The sequence below is a fragment of the Calonectris borealis genome, chromosome 2, assembly GCF_964195595.1.
Source record: "Calonectris borealis chromosome 2, bCalBor7.hap1.2, whole genome shotgun sequence".
NCBI lineage: Eukaryota > Metazoa > Chordata > Aves > Procellariiformes > Procellariidae > Calonectris > Calonectris borealis.
The window spans coordinates 109,354,311-109,370,851 of NC_134313.1; the positions used below are offsets into that span (position 1 = coordinate 109,354,311).

Sequence of the window (16,541 nt, forward strand, 5' to 3'; positions counted from 1 at the left end):
AAAAATTAGTTTCCCTCAGAGAAAAACAGTATCAACACAAAACCTGGTTCCCTTTTCTTCATGCCAGAACAAACACTGAACAAATCACAAATTCAGAGGGGAAAAAAGGGTTTGGCTGCAGAAGTTAGGTTCTTTTCACCATCAAGAATAGAAAACACAAATGAACAAAACTGAGGCCTGTGAGGATGGCAGCATTTTGCTTGTAGCATGTGGAGGCTAATACTCATTTCACATGTACATAATGAACACAAAACACTCTGAGAAGAATAGAATGAAGCCTGGTCAATCAATATATGTGTAGTAACACCCAAAAATATTTTAATTCCCACCCCAGGTTGCATTTAATGGGAATTAATCTTTAGGTACACACTCAATTTTCTGTTTAGTCAAAGAAATGGGCAGCTTAAACCTTATTTATTCAGGGCAGCATTTAGGCAAGTGTGATGTATTTTATAGCATACTGAACAATATTAAAAATGGCTCCAATTTCAGATGACCAAGTATTGCCACATATATTCTAAGTCTTTTCTGTTCTGCATGTCTTGTGAAATCGTCACAACTTACTTTTTTTCAAAGCACAGACATTTCCTCTTAAAAAAAAAAAATAATATGCACATTTGATGATAGATGACAATTAATTTCTTCAGAGAACAAAATATGCTTTACATCACCAGAAAACAGGGAAAAGGAGGAAAAGCAAAACAAATTTCTATAGCTTTCATAACCATTATACCTTTTATTTACATTTAGAAAGATAAGTCATGAAAACTTAAAACAATAAAACCAAATGCAACTTGTACAGAAATCTTTTAATTTTTTTTTTATTTATCACACATTAAAAAATGAAACACACTATACAAATGGTTTTTCATAGCAGATTACACATGGGTCCATTCAGACTCGCTCTCAAAGTGCTGCCAACATTTGTAAGTGCTGCCTGTGACGGCAGCTGTTTATCATGTAGCCAATGTATTGATTTAAATGCAGTAGCATGCAACCCTTAAAGGAGGAGGGTTTGATTCCTTTCTGTTCTTAAATTAGGTTAAATGGCATTGGTGTCCATATTTACATACTTGAAATGTATCAATCCTGAGCAGTTCTGATGTAAATCTGAGACTGGCTGATGGGAGTCCTGGTCTCGGTTATTAAAAAGGGAGGTCCAAATGGCAGCAGGGTGGCTGCTATGAAGTTCCGTTGCTTTCATTCTTTCCATCACATATCTATTTGCCGAGTGCCACACAGTCAAGTAATTGCTAATAAAAACGTTAAGCCAAGTAACTGTAGGTGTCCTTCTCACCATCTACGCGTTCCAAGTACTCCTTCTCAATCAGAATGTCGATGCATTTCTGTGGGAGAAACAAACGTAAGCAGTGTGACACTTCCGGGCAGAAAAGCCCTCTCTGTGGTCGCTACAAACTTCGAACAATTTTGGCCATTGAATTTCATGCCAAGCAGAGGACGGGAGTAGGCAAAGGGCACAAACCATGGCAATTCACTTCCCCGTTTCTGACTGCGTCCAAGCAGAGGACTTCATTAATCCACTAAACTGAATTACGCTTACTTGATGTCATTCCAGGGTAGTGACTGGGAGATCAACTGATCGTCAGTATGCTGAGCAACTTCATAGTAAGACAGCAAATAAGAAGTTAAGCCAAGATGCAGAGTGCTTACTGTAATGTTACTAAAGATAGCAGTTGCAGCAACTAGCCGCCTGTTTCAGACTTGACCGGGTGCGTCTCTTTCAGCATTGGTGCCAGTTCTCACAACTGCTCTCCACTGCCTGTTTTCACCCCACCTATCCCCTTGGCTGTGGATGTAAAAACCACTGGTGGGACCACTAAACAAACTGCTGACCACAAACAAATACAATGCCCCCCTCCTCAACATTTTTATTCTAGAAGAGATCAGGAAACTGTTCTGTTGAGCCGGCCCACAACTAGTGGTACTCCCACAACTGGGAAAGCAGGAAAAAGAGGTAAGCCTGGAGCAGAGGCTGCTGTAAGCTGGCACTGATGTGAAAAGATGCAATCAAGCTACTATTTTACCACTGCCAACAATACAAAACGTGCATATTACCATAAGAGAAATACAGTATTTCTGGTTAAAATATTTCCTCCTTATTTACAACTCCAAAAATCTGTCCTTACCCATCCCGTCTCCTTAGCTTCCCTTTTTAATTCAGAAGCATGTATTTTGTCTACATATCCTCCTCGCCTCCTGGAATACAGGTTCAGACATGTGGTTCTCACATTACCTTAATTACTGGAACTCGTGGCTTGAACCTTGAGGACAGCTGTGTTAGCACTTCTCCAAGCAGTTGCTGGTGTTTTAGAACCTTCCTCATTTTCATGATTCTCACAATAGCAGCCTGCACAGCAAAGTCGGAAAGGTGTGCTTAGGAGCAAACTACTTGTCCTTCTGGATAAAGCCATTTTAGTTTCCTAGCAGATCGTGTCTGCTAGCGCAGAAGCATGATCACAGCAAACCCGAGTACCAGATGGGGAGCAGCATGCCCACAAACATCAACTACTCACGCAGACTTTAAGAAATCAGGTTCTACATAGCATACAGTCATCAGAAGTGGTTTTGACACAGGAATTTTAAGAACTACTGTGCTTACGGTCAGTCATAACAATGGTACCAACTGGTACCAAAAGCAACATGAAACTACTTATATAACAGAAAGCCTTCTTTACATATTTAACCTTACTGTGATGCTCTCTTAGCAGTGCATTTGTATTTCCTTCCCCTGTCCCTTTGCTTCTCAAGTGGATTCCAAATGAACTGATAGAAAAACACTGTTAAGTTCATACTGCCTAAGTATTACTAGTTTTTACCCAGGACAGAGGTCTGGTGAGTGTGTGCATCCGTGGAACCCAAACACTCACCAACATGTTGTTAGACCAAATGTGAAGAACAGTGTCCCATCATGCCTTTCTACATTTTCTATTACAGACTCATATCGCCTTTAAGAGTATTGTAAATTCATTTTTAGCTCCAATACAACGCACTGCAATGGCATGTTGTCTTTCAATAAAAATTAAGAAAACCCCACAGTAAGCTTCCTTAAAGGATTACAAAGCTGTAATTCTAAGTTCACAGCCTGGTAGCATTCTGCAATACAAGTCACCTGAATCAGTAGTTTCCTATCTTCCTCTATATTTTTGTGTGTAGTTTCTTGCTCCTGCTTCTGTTCAGTCTTCATTGGCACATTGATGTTTACCCTTAATTTTTTGCTGTGAAGAAAAACAGAAGACAGTAAAACAATTAGCCTGTTTAAAAACCAATCAAACAAAGAAAAAAAAACCTCAAAACAAAAAAAAACCCAACAAACAAAACCCAACTCCAAAATGACAGCCACACCACCACAACTACGTTACAACTAAAGGGGACTTTGGCACTTCTGAAAATTTCAGACAATCTTATTCAAGTTTAAAAAAGTAAATAAAAAACAAAAAACTGCAGCCAACCAAAAAAACCAAAATATCTTTTCGGTGGTTGTTCATGTATTTCATGACTTACTGAATCCAATCTAGTGATCTGTCAGGTCAAATTAGCGCAATGTATTACACTATATTTGCAAGATCTCTGTGTTTAGTAAGAAGCTTCCAGTCAGTGAATGGGACAAAGAAAGTCAGTGAAAATAGAATCACCATTTTGACTTACAGATTGGATTCTGACCATAATGTGGAGAAATCCATTTCTTTTGCAGAACTGAATTCTGCCTTCCTTTTACACGCTCCCCAGTGCCCACGGTTGTGCTAGGGCGAGCCCACTACCACACGTGACCGCTGTCAAGACAAGGTGCTGTGTCACAAGCGGGGAAGGAGCCTCGCCAGCAGGGCCCCAGGGAGCGCGGGCCAGTGCTCAGCCTGTGGGCAGCACTGGGGAATGCTGTGGTGGAGAGGGGATCTGTTATTTATTTAGTCTTGTGCGTCATAGATTGGGAACCACCAAGCCGCACAGTGCAGCAACGCTGAGCTGTTTCCATCACTGCATTAATGTAACTGACCATGAATTCTCAAACCTTTAATTATTGGCCAAGGAGGGAAGAAAGCAGATAAAGAGTGAGGTACAAGGAAAGGTTTTTAAATGTTTCTTTCACCTGAGATCTTATATTCAGGAAGTACTGAACTCCTCACTGAATTTATGTGTGTTTACATCTATGCTCTGGTAAGCATGATAAAAAGTCACCACAGTACTATGAAAAGCTTAAAACATATGAACATTGAAAGCAACACTGGTTAAAGTAGATAAGAAAAACTACTGAAAATCATTGTTTATTAAGTTTTCAAATCACTGTACGCTCTGAAGTTCTAAAATGAGCCTGCTGATCTTTTCGTGTTCTCTCTAGTGGATGAACTTATTTAAGACTTTGACCTCTGCTAGTCACTGTACACTACTGTAACCTTATAAAATGTAATGTATTTTGCTGAGTGCATGCAAAATTTCTTACCAGAAATAAATTATACAAGAATTAGACAAGAATCAAGGAACAAAAAGGAGATATAAAAATATGTTCAGGCCTTAACAGACTTTATGACAAAGTCAAAGTCAGATAGCTAAAATCTTCCCTATCCCCCCTATCTAGCCAACTTTCTCCTTCAAAGCTAGTATGTTGGATCTGTATTTGAACTGGCACTTGAACCCTGGAGCTTTCATCCCAGGTATGTTAGGTTTTACCCAAATTTTGAAAGCAGAGAAGGAGGATGCTACCCATGATACACAAGTGATGTATGCTGCTGAAGTTTTCCCTTACTTTTTATAACCAAGATACAGTTTTATTAAGGTATCTGGTTTTAACTCCACCTCATCAACATTGGCATTTTCATCTTCCAAAACCTGCAAGAAATAAATAAAATAAATAAATAAATAAATATTCATTAATACATTTTGCTGAATGTTAAGCATGTCATAAAAAAGCAAGAGTACTTACAAGCAATTTTGATTTCAACAGTATCTGTAGAACTTGTGCCAAGATATCCTACAAAATTACAGAAAATATTATCAGCGCAGACAGACAGCACCTTTCTCTAACTTAAAATACTCAAGAAGAATACACAGATTTAGACTAAGAACTAATGAGTGCAGAACACTGCAAAATGAGTGAAAAAAAAAAAAAGCAGTAAAAATGTAGTAAGGCAGAATGTACTAAGGCCCTTTTTGGGTGTTAGGACATATTCCCCTTGCTGTCGGTCAAATAACATCAAACTCTTTAGACAGACTAATTCCAAACAACAGATCTTTCCAGTTCCTGTTTTAGGAGCTATTTTGCAAGCAGATTTGTAAGTGTAAGAAATCTCTTCTTTTTTTTCCCCCCAAACCGTGCAAATATAGATACCATGGCAGGCTTAAACCTCAGAAACCAAGCACCCTCTGCTTTCTGATTAACATATTTCTCTTTTCTTGCTTACACCAGGGATCTGTTCTGGCTACTGTCGCTGATCAGTCGCCCAGATGACTACACTACTGTCAATGTTCTATGCAGGCTTGCAAAGCTGTTTTTTACCACAGCGGAAATCTTCTGGGTTTCGTGCAGTTAGTTTTCTGCTGTATAAAGAGTTTTATTCTGGTCCAACCATAATTTGGGCCAAATATTTATTTTACATAAATAAATATATATAAATATTTGCAAACAAGCATCTATAATAAATGGCAACTCCATAAGACTTCTGGGTTTGCTGTAAACCATCATCAGCAGTAACTTTCTAGATATACATTTCTAAAAGTAAAGATCTCACAGACTAGGAATTGCCTAACTTTCCAGAAGTCCCCGCAGACTTGATTCAAACCTACTAGTAAAGGACACAGATGCCAAATAAACTGTGGGCCATAAAGTCTACTTGGAAAGAAAAGGAGGGAACCTTTTTCACAAGAGAGAGTGAGCCAATGAAACTGCAGATTTTACTATGTTCATGTATATAAGCCTTGAGACGTAAAGAAGAACGGATGCGTGGATCAACCATTTAGGAAAAATGCTGTTTTTCCTAGAATGTTGTCTTTTAATATGAAAAATGTATGTAGCGAAACACTGAAAACTTACTACCAGAGCTCAGCAGGAAGCTAGACAATTCACTCCAGACAAGAACAGGAGTATATACACACTAAGATTCATCAGAAGACTAGGCAGTTATGATTACAGGAAAGTAAACCAGGAAAGTAAGTTGACCAAGAATAGAGCACATCTGTCTCCTTCAGGACAGAAGCCGACTCTGGCTTCAAGCATGTCTAACCCCAATTTCTTACGATAGCAGGAAGAGCCCTGAAGACCAAAAGACTTGTTCACAAGAGTGTGGTAAAATGTGCAAAGTCACTACCATTTTTATTTGAGTACTGTCTGTCAGCTGCTGCACGGTATAGGCATCTTCTGTGTTGTACTGCAGTAAAATCGCCATCTGGAATGTGGATGCCTAACAGATTCAAAAAAAGAGAATGAAGGGGAGAGGGGGGAAATCAGAAAATGAGAATGAACTAACGTACTTTCTGAATTTGAACAGCCTGAAATTCACCAGTTAAACTCATATACTGGAATATTTGCACAACAGAGAACAGCCAACTAGTCCTAATCATTACAATGCAGAAAAAACCAATGTTACTTATACAACCAGAACTCTGCCTTCCAGCATTATCTAAACATAAAACGTAATTATTGATTATGGTCATTTAACTAGCTGCAGACACTTCATCGTATCTTCTATTATGGTGTCAAAGCCTTATCTTTCTACTTGCTAATATAATTTTTAACGTTTTTCCTTTGTCACTCCCTGACTCTTACCCTTTAACCTTCATTAAAACCTACAGAGACTACTGAATTCATCCTCACAACCCTCCCAACTCCAGCAGAATAAGGAAACCGAATTCATAAACAAGGCAGCTATCAGTGGCTTATTCAAGTCTATCACCGCGGGGTTAACATATGTTGATGGCAAGTTCAAAGTCTGAGATTATCTTGTTTCTTCTCACTGTTGTGAGCTCCTCTCCTCTGTCTACTTTTTGAGAGAAAGCAAATACGAAAGTGTAGGGAGCATGTGATCTTATGCACAGAGGTTGCAGTTGTCTCACACAACGCAGTTCAACACCTGTTTGAACCACAAGTAGTATATTCCCTTTTCTAAGTCAATTTTCTTTTAAACATACATCTTACGTGTCATTACAGTAAATAAATCAAACATATAATAAAGGTTCTGTTAATCATAACACCAACAACCACCTGGGGAGGGCTAACATTTATGTTCACTTCAGTAATACACAGATCTGTAGCCATCAGCTCTTGCATCTGTGCTTTGCTTATTTAAAGACAGCAGCATTATGCATAGGAGTAAAGCTAATGAATGCATGTGAGCATCGTAAATAGTAAACATATATGTGTGTGTATACATATGAATATACACACATCAATTAAGGAATGGAATTATTTAAAATACTTAATTGTGATACAACATTACATACTGTTAATGAATATTTTGACACACAAATAAAATACAGCTTAATTCACTGTATTATCTATTAAAATTAGTTTGTGTGCGGGCACAGGTATTCACATGAACTCTACTACTTCAACATCTACACACTTCACCATTTTAAACACATTATCTGCACAATGGTCCTTTAAAGTAAGGAAAAACAATTATCTCCAAATGAGGAATAAAAAGGCTGAGCAGCTCATCCAGATAACGTAAGAGAAATGGAGCAGAGTGTGAACGCGTGTCTTTTAAATGATCAGCTGCATCCAGTCCTCTGAATGCAATCATCACCAAGTGTTTCTATTGCCATGATGTTATCCTTACCTGTAACGTGTACCTATTTTTGAAACAGTTGGTAACCAGTTCCCCTTTGGACAGCTGATACAACCATGTTAATTTTCGTCCACTATGACGACTGGCATAAAATGCAGTAAATCTCTGATAGCTCCGTTCTAACTGTATAAAAACAATAACAATAAATAAAGAAAGAATATTATTTACCTTCATTTACCATTACTAGAACATGCTCTGGAACCAACAAAGGAGAATCAAATCTGATCACCCTCAACTGCCATGTTGTCTGAATAAGACAAACAGAAATCCAAAGTGTTCAAATTCTTCAGACTGGATGAAAATTTCCCCTTGTTAAGAGTTTCCCCTTTAAAGTGTCATTAACAATACAAACCTAAATAAGCATTTAAGTTCCATTCTTCCTTTTATGATACATTAAGCAAAGCTAGAAAGGGCATTTCTTTTAACCACCTTCATCCTCCAAGTAACAGCAGTTACACGTATTTCTCATGTTAAGTGTTCATGTCTTGTCTAGTCTGGGTAAGCACTCCACAGAAAACTAATGATTATAATGTCTAAAGATTTTACCGGACAGAGCCAAAGAAACAGCGAGAAAAAGTTTCTGAAATAAAAGTATACACAGAAAAATATGCTAACAAAGATTTCCTTCAGTTACTGTTGAATGTTTTGAAGAAAGATTCAATAACCAGGGTCTTTCCACAGCAGAAAACAGTTATGTATTTCACACACTTCCCTCCTACTACCTCACTCACTTATCTTGATCCAAATATCCTCCAGCCAAATAGGCAAGCACCAGAGACACTTCCAGTCCTCTCTGACACACAACAAAACAGGAGGAGACACCAGCCTTGTAAAACCAATTTCTCGCATGATCATTCCACATTCGGATGAACCAAGTGCAAGCGCCTCACCTCAGATGGCAGAGCAAACGTGCAGGACTGCTGGAACGGCCACGACCCAGAACTCAGCACCTGGATGCTGAAATCCACTGGAAGAGAGGTGAAGGCACGTCAAGAGGCTGAGCTGCATTATCCCCCTTGCTCCCACGCCCTCTTCAAACACGCAGTCCCAGTTCTAACACAAACAAGAAATGGTTCTGCCTTGCTCAAACTAACATGGTGAAAAATCATTAAGCAATATATATTTTTTTTATTCAGACCATAAAACAAAGGAATTCACGTAAGATGTTGCTGCAGTTGGAGAGCTTTAGATTTACTGTGACAGTCACTCAATTTTCTCTCATTTGTAGAAGTTATTACCCTGCTTCTATCCCCACAATGGATTTCTCTTTTAACATGCAAGTGTAAAAATTGTAAGCATTCATTTTTATGTGTAACTAAAACTCATCACTCCACAGTACACAACTGCAAGAATAAACATTTCACATTTATACTTGTAAGGCATTTTGGGCAAGTCAGTAAAAATAATACAAAAACTAAGTAAAATTTAAGCCTGACAATACACAACTCTAAATGTAATCCAACAAATAACTATCAATTCTTTAAAGAATTTGTTTCAATGTGCTTCAATGAAAAAAAATATTTCTTCGTAAAAAAGTGATAGGGCTGTCTAACAACCTAAAACACAACACCCTTTCTTCCTTAGTACTTTTACACGGGTATGAACTTAAGCCATGTTGTGCTCAAAATCAAAACTGTTAAAAGAAAAACATCTTTCCAACTGAAAAAAAAAAAAAAAAAAAAGAAAAGAAAAGGACAAGATTCAACTTAATTTAATTACATACCTAAACATGAGCTGTAAAATCAGGAGGAGGCTACCCATAACAGAAGATATAAACTGCTATTAGAAGACAAAGTACAGAGCTAAAAGACTAATTTAAAAATCCTAGCTACCTTGGTCAACATAATACTAACTTACTAACTCTAACTTCTGGGGGTACGATGTCTAAATCAAATATTTCCCTCATATAGTTAGCTCTGTAGAAATAAGAGGAAGCTAAACTGCTCAATAGTCGTTTAGGTAAATGTATTACTTACAATCTAACGGTTCTGAATTGGTCAGATGCTTTTTAAATTGCTCATTCAAGTCCTTGCTTACACCAATATCTTGGAACATCCGCTGCAGCTTGGACGTATACTCAAAACCGCAAGCTTGCTGTATTTTAAAAGCACAGATACATCAGCAAGACACATTTTTGACATTGGAGAATCAGAAGAACAAAGTATCAGAGCCTATTTTCTTAAAAGAAGATGCACAAAGTTCAGTTTTTCCCTTACTCAAAGTACCGATCCCAAGCAGACATGCTCTTTAACTGTCATCAAAAACTGGAGAAAATTTTGTTTAAAAATAAAGCAAAACACACAACGAAACAGACTACTAGAAGAGTATTAGATTGTATTTTGCTTGACCCTGAATGAACAAGGGTTAATGAAATTAAGCAACTTTTCAGTAGTCATTCCCTTGGATAATTATATCCATGTAATTCATTTGGATAAGAATAATTAAGCTTAACTCCATCTTAACTCCATCAGACAGACATGCACTACAAGCTCCTAGGAGATAAAAAAAAAAAAAAGGAAAAGACTTAGGTTGTGTATTTTTCTATTGTAGATAAAATAATGAAATGAAAGGACATACATCAATGCTTTCCACGGCAGCCTGAAGACCTGCAATATGGTAGATCACAGGACAGCCATGCAATACTCACTTTTAGTTTAGAGATCATGCTTGCCTCAGCATCATCACTAGCACTGTTCTGATGTACAAGTCTTTTTGCCAGCATTTTAGCATAGAATTTTTGAAATACATCTTTATCCTCAATGTACTTGAAGACAACCATCTGGAAAAGCCAAGATAATTTGTAAGAAAAAAAAAATATTTAATATTTGTCTTGAAAAAGCTGTAGCAGTAGCTACTTCATTTGCACGTAAATTTTTAAGTGCAGGGGATTTTGGTTTTTTGGGGGTGGTGTGTTTGTTTTAAATGTGGATATTATTTTAAACACATTAACTGTATATTCCACATGTACAGCCTTACATATGAATAAATATGTAATGTGCATATGTTATAAAAATATATTGTAGAAATTACATATGTGTATATAAAAATGAAGTAAAAGCATAAATTCCATTTAGCCACTTTAAATCGGCTGTAAAGGGCTTTTTTTTATTTAATTAAAAAAATACAACGAACAAGCCACACAGAGATGAAGATTATTACTGAAAAGCTGAAATATTAATGAAATCAAACATACAAAAAAAAAAAGGTCTTCTCTCATCTGACTTGTGTGACAATCGAGTATTACTAACTTGTTAAAGGTTACACAGAAGATAACGTTACTTATAGACATCTTACCACTTGATTGAGTGTATCTTCCAATTCTGCTTCTTCTGGATTCTTTGAGCTGCAATTAAAGAAGTTCATTTTCAATGAGTCCCAAAACTGCTGAATTAAAACAACATATGGATGTATATGGAAATTTCATAAATAAAGGAACAGAGATTAAGTAGTTTTGGGATCAAAGACTCTTTAGATAGGAAACAGTGTAATGAAATGAACACTTGTCTTCACTACTCCACACGTAAGCAATTCTGAAGTACATGATTTTTAAACAATAGGTTGAGGTCCTGAACCATGAATTGCTAGGGGCTTCCCGATAGCCTGATACTTCTCAGGACTGATAGGCTTAAATATGGTTCTCTCTCTTCCTGCCTTTTTTCTGCTGCTAAATGATATCTTCATTTCTTATCTTAGATAGTGCTGTGAAAAGAAAACAGCTCAGAGAGCTGGGACTTGACTGGGTGAGAGCTCAAGTAGCACCACATTGTTTTCCTCCATATTATACTTGTCCATCAGGCATACCCCAAATCTACCCTGCAATACCCCTTAGTATTTATAAAGGGGAAAATAAATCCTTTGCTGAAGGAAGGAGGGAATGGGGAAGGGAAAAGTGAGCAAGTTGTTCTCGTTTTGGGTTATTTAGTGCTGGATTTTTTCCTCCCCTAAAACAGCTAGAAAAGTTGCCAGTGACAAAACTGACACCAATCCAGTATGAACTGAACTGATACAAACTCAATGTATGAGCTGCTGAATGATCTGAAGCCAAATACCTTAATTAAATTATGAACCACGAGAGGTTAAAAAGCAGTTTTTGTCCTCCTTGATTTCTGCCCAGATGGAAGAAGATGTAGAGAAAACAATAGGAGGAAAGCAAGAGTTTTAATGGAAAAAGGGAATGTATGTCTCTTCTTCACAACATATAATACAACTCAAATTTTGGAGAAAAAAAAACCCTAAAAAAACTCTTCTGTTTTATTACAAAAAATAGAACTTAGTTTCCTATAGGAAAGAAAGGTCTCAGATCTTTTCTTATTTCCCTCTCTTCTTTAAAAAAGAAAAGTAAACTCCATATAATCTTTAGGAACAGTCCTATTGAAATTTTTGTATCCAGAATTTGGTATAATTAATTTTTCTTGAAACGTTAAGTTCTGTTTCTGAAGACACAATATAAAACTTCATATGCTAAAACCTTTTAAAACAAAAGCCAACCTGAAATAGTAATTTGTCTTTGTAGACGTACCTTTTCTTTAGTAAAGAGTCACAGTATCGTGCCAGTAGCTCTGGGGATTTACTGGATGATTGAGCCATTTTTGTCACTGCATTATTATTTATAAATCGACCACAAGCCTATAAATCACAAAAGACAGTGAAATTTTGGGAGACAAAACACGGAATAGAAAAAAAATGTTCACCATATGCCGCTACATACTTACTTTGTCTAGTGCAGCCACAAAGCCAGCATCATTGTTGAATGCAGACATGACTAAAGCATTGTATTTCTTATGGACATCCAACACTGTCTGTACATACATTTTTGGATCCTGCAATAAAGAGAGATTGTTTTTTCCAACCTGTTGTCTTTCTGCTTTCTACTTCCTCCAAAATGGAGCTACTCACTGGCCTAAGCAAATTTTTATGGGGGAAGTTTACAAAGTATCAGAAATATTTTAAAGGTAAAATAGTATCCAGACTAGTTTAGGTCCTATGTCCAGGACTGACTTACATTAGCACAAGCTCTCATTTACAGCAACCAGAGTGCAGAGTGTACTACATTTTGTACTATACATTATATAGTACAAAAGACAACAAAACCACCAAATCAGACCTGAGAGAGCTGGACAATCATAAAATGGCAGTTGCTATAGAAGAAATCCTCAAAATAAATCTCTGTAGTAAGAACGAAACAGGTGTATCCCCAATAGGAACAACTTAGCACAGAGACCTCAGTCATTGTTGACAGTTCTTAAAAATTATCTGCTCAACACCCAGTGTCAGCCAAATGCCAATAAACATCAAGTTTATGGCACTCACAGACTGAGTCCTATGCGCAATTACTGATCTCTGCATCTCAGTAAAGATGGAGTGGAGTCAGAGTAGGAACTGTGAAGGGCAACTAAAACACCAGGCAGACAGGGCAGCTGCTACACAACAGACTCAGTAAGTCTCCAGATGACACCAAGTTGGGCGGGAGTGTTGATCTGCTGGAGGGTAGGAAGGCTCTGCAGAGGGACCTGGACAGGCTGGATCGATGGGCCAAGGCCAACTGTATGAGGTTCAACAAGGCCAAGTGCCGGGTCCTGCACCTGGGTCACAACAACCCCATGCGACGCTACAGGCTTGGGGAAGAGTGGCTGGAAAGCTGCCTGTCAGAAAAGGACCTGGGGGTGCTGGTTGACAGCCGGCTGAACATGAGCCGGCAGTGTGCCCAGGTGGCCAAGAAGGCCAACGGCATCCTGGCCTGTATCAGAAATAGTGTGGCCAGCAGGAGCAGGGAGGTGACCGTGCCCCTGTACTTGGCACTGGTGAGGCCGCACCTCGAATACTGTGTTCAGTTTTGGGCCCCTCACTACAAGAAGGACATTGAGGTGCTGGAGCGTGTCCAGAGAAGGGCAACGAAGCTGGTGAAGGGCCTGGAGCACAAGTCTTATGAGGAGCGGCTGAGGGAACTGGGGTTGTTTAGTCTGGAGAAGAGGAGGCTGAGGGGAGACCTCACTGCACTCTACAACTACCTGAAGGGAGGTTGTAGCGAGGTGGGTGTTGGTCTCTTCTCCCAAGTAACCAGCGATAGGACGAGAGGAAATGGCCTAAAGCTGCGCCAAGGGAGGTTTAGATTGGACATGAGGAGAAATTTCTTTACTGAAAGAGTGGTCAGGCCTTGGAACAGGCTGCCCAGGGAAGTGGCTGAGTCACCATCCCTGGAAGTATTTAAAAGACGTGTAGATGAGGCGCTTAGGGACATGGTGTAGTGGGCATGGTGGTGTTGGGTTGACAGTTGGACTCGATGATCTTAGAGGTCTTTTCTAACCTTAATGATTCTATAATTCTAAAAAGGCTACAAGTCTTCAATTTGGAGATCAGAAGTTTGAAAGGGCATATGACCAAGATTTACAAAATCAGGAGGACGACTGAAAAAATGAATGACCACTAAAAGCCACATGTTATAACTGTGGAGCACTCAATGAAAGTGATAGGAAAAAAGTTTAAGACAGATAAAGTAAAGAATATCTTTACATATAAGGTAGTGGACTTCTGTAACTTGCTGCCACAGGGAGTTGTTGGAAGCAGATAATATCAGCAGGCTCAAGAACAGATTAGACAAACTCACAGACAACAGGTCCATAAATAAAAACTAAAAGGACTAGGCATAGAGGTACTCCTGTAACATTTTTATTGTGAGAGTTCTGGATGCTGGCAACAAATGGCAAAAGATGGGCAGGGTTGTATCAGGATCCTGAAAAACATTTCCTGTTGCCACTGAAGACAAACACAGACTACATGGACCACCAATCTAACGCCGTGCTTGAGATAAAGAACTGAGATTACTGAGAACCTCCCAGACAAGAAATTCAAGAGGACCTGAAGAACATTCAGAAAGGCATCTACTGATTACAAGGACTCAAAAAAAATAACCAAAGGCACTGAAAGCAGTAATCTTCTGACTCAAGAGCAGCCTCGGTAATATAGTTAATGGAGTCTAGCACACAACTCATTCTGCAGTAAAAATCTAAAATAGGTCAGATGAGTCAAGCTGGTATGACTATTTCTCGCCACTGACTACAGAGAAACTGAGAAGCATTTGCCCAGCTGACAGTACAGATAAATGAAGTAAGGCAGAATCAATCCTACCTAAGTGAATAGAGATACAGTGAATGATATTGGAAGAAGAGGCAAGATGGTTCCCAAGGGACACAGCCAGAGACACTGTTATGAAAATGAAGAACAAACGTGTGGAAAAAGAAAAGGGAAAAAAGAGAAAGATGAAGACACAAGAAAAAGTGCTGTGATCAGGAAGAGTTTTGTAAACAGCTGGAGTCAAAAGAACTAACACATTTGAATCTCAGGCTTCCCTTCTCTCAAAAATGAACTAATTCCTGGAGAAAAAGCTTTCATTTTTCTGATAAATTCTTCAAGGTCTAAGCACAAAGAAACTCAAGAGTGATGACCACTAGGGGGATATGTCAACCATGGAGCACATCTGATTTCAAAATTTAGGGTGACGTCTACAAATGAAGCTGAAGATTCCTGAACTTACTTCATGATTCATAAAAGATCAACACTGCTAAAAAGCTACGTACTTAAAACTACAGGAGTGAACAACAGACACTACACACATGTAAAATATCCTAATCTGTGCATGAAGTTTTTACTGTTCTCCATGCAGTCATTACAGATTACTGTTTTAATAACACTAGTGTGAAGCTATTTCAAGAATATCTGAGGCCAATAACAGGTTAAAATGAACTCTGTTGAAAAACAAAGCTAAACCCCATTTTAAATAAAATTTACCAGTATCTATATTCTATCCTACTTTTGCTTTTTGCAATGTTTCATTTACTTTTTTTTTTGCTAGAAAATATCATATTGTCTATAGACAAAAAGGTTAGCAAAGGCTTCAAACAACTTCATGTTGCTGAGATTCAACCCTAATCAATACAAAATTAAGTCTGAAATTACAATTATGGGATAAAATCAAGAAAGCCAATTATATGGCTAAATGACCACAGTGTGGCAGAAGACCTGACCTCCTCCTTATATTGTGACCTCTCCAACCATTTCAGTTGTCTCTTCCTCTTACATTTCTCATGCTTTTCCAAATAAAATAAAGCCAGTCACCAAAAACCTAAAACCAACAGAAACTTTCTCCACACAGTCCCATCCAAGTCATAAGTCTATAAGATGATGAAATAAAATACAGTCCACTGGAGACAATGCCTCTTGAAACAGTGGACTTTCAGGTGTATTTCTAAGTGTAGGATGTTGTATTTGCACAGCCAACTTTCCAAGCAGCATGACATCCTCACAGAGCGCAAAAACTCAGAGGAAAAAAAACCCAAACCAAACAAAAAAAACCACCACCAAAGCTCAAAGAGCAGTAATACAGTGATGTGACTGTTGTTTTAAGCCTACTATCAATATTTGAGAATTGCCTAGTCCTCACAAATTAAATCACAGTGACAGGGAAAACATAAGCAAACTGGAAATTGTATCACGAAGCATTCACCCTCCTCTAATGTAAAACTGGCAGCAACCACACACAGACTTATGTTGATGGGATACTTGCATTTAGAGCAGCTTCTCCACATTTCTCAATTGCAGCTAGACCCTGATTATGAATGTGGGTTTCCAAAAGTTTTTTCAGCTCTCCAAGGCCATCCTGGATTCGAGATACAAGGTTATACATGCGTCCCAAGTCTGGAAAAAGAAAGGAAAGCCAACATCTGTACTAGCTATGACTCCAATTTCTCA

At 38.2% G+C, this 16,541-nt stretch overlaps 1 protein-coding gene across 1 annotated transcript in view; it reads right to left on the minus strand.

Moving 5' to 3' along the window:
* Positions 1-791: 791 nt before the first annotated feature.
* CUL1 (cullin 1) overlaps positions 792-16,541 on the minus strand; it is a 55,872-nt gene continuing 40,122 nt past the window's right edge. Inside the window, exons 9-22 of the mRNA XM_075142918.1 lie at positions 16,357-16,487; positions 12,509-12,616; positions 12,316-12,422; positions 11,091-11,139; positions 10,444-10,575; positions 9,773-9,890; positions 8,687-8,763; positions 7,788-7,919; positions 6,318-6,410; positions 4,937-4,984; positions 4,760-4,842; positions 3,131-3,236; positions 2,255-2,368; positions 792-1,346 (exon numbers count right to left, since the gene is read on the minus strand). Coding sequence (XP_074999019.1) covers positions 1,266-1,346; positions 2,255-2,368; positions 3,131-3,236; positions 4,760-4,842; positions 4,937-4,984; positions 6,318-6,410; positions 7,788-7,919; positions 8,687-8,763; positions 9,773-9,890; positions 10,444-10,575; positions 11,091-11,139; positions 12,316-12,422; positions 12,509-12,616; positions 16,357-16,487 — 1,379 coding nt within the window. The 3' untranslated portion in view covers positions 792-1,265. The remainder of the gene's footprint in view (positions 1,347-2,254; positions 2,369-3,130; positions 3,237-4,759; positions 4,843-4,936; positions 4,985-6,317; positions 6,411-7,787; positions 7,920-8,686; positions 8,764-9,772; positions 9,891-10,443; positions 10,576-11,090; positions 11,140-12,315; positions 12,423-12,508; positions 12,617-16,356; positions 16,488-16,541) is intronic.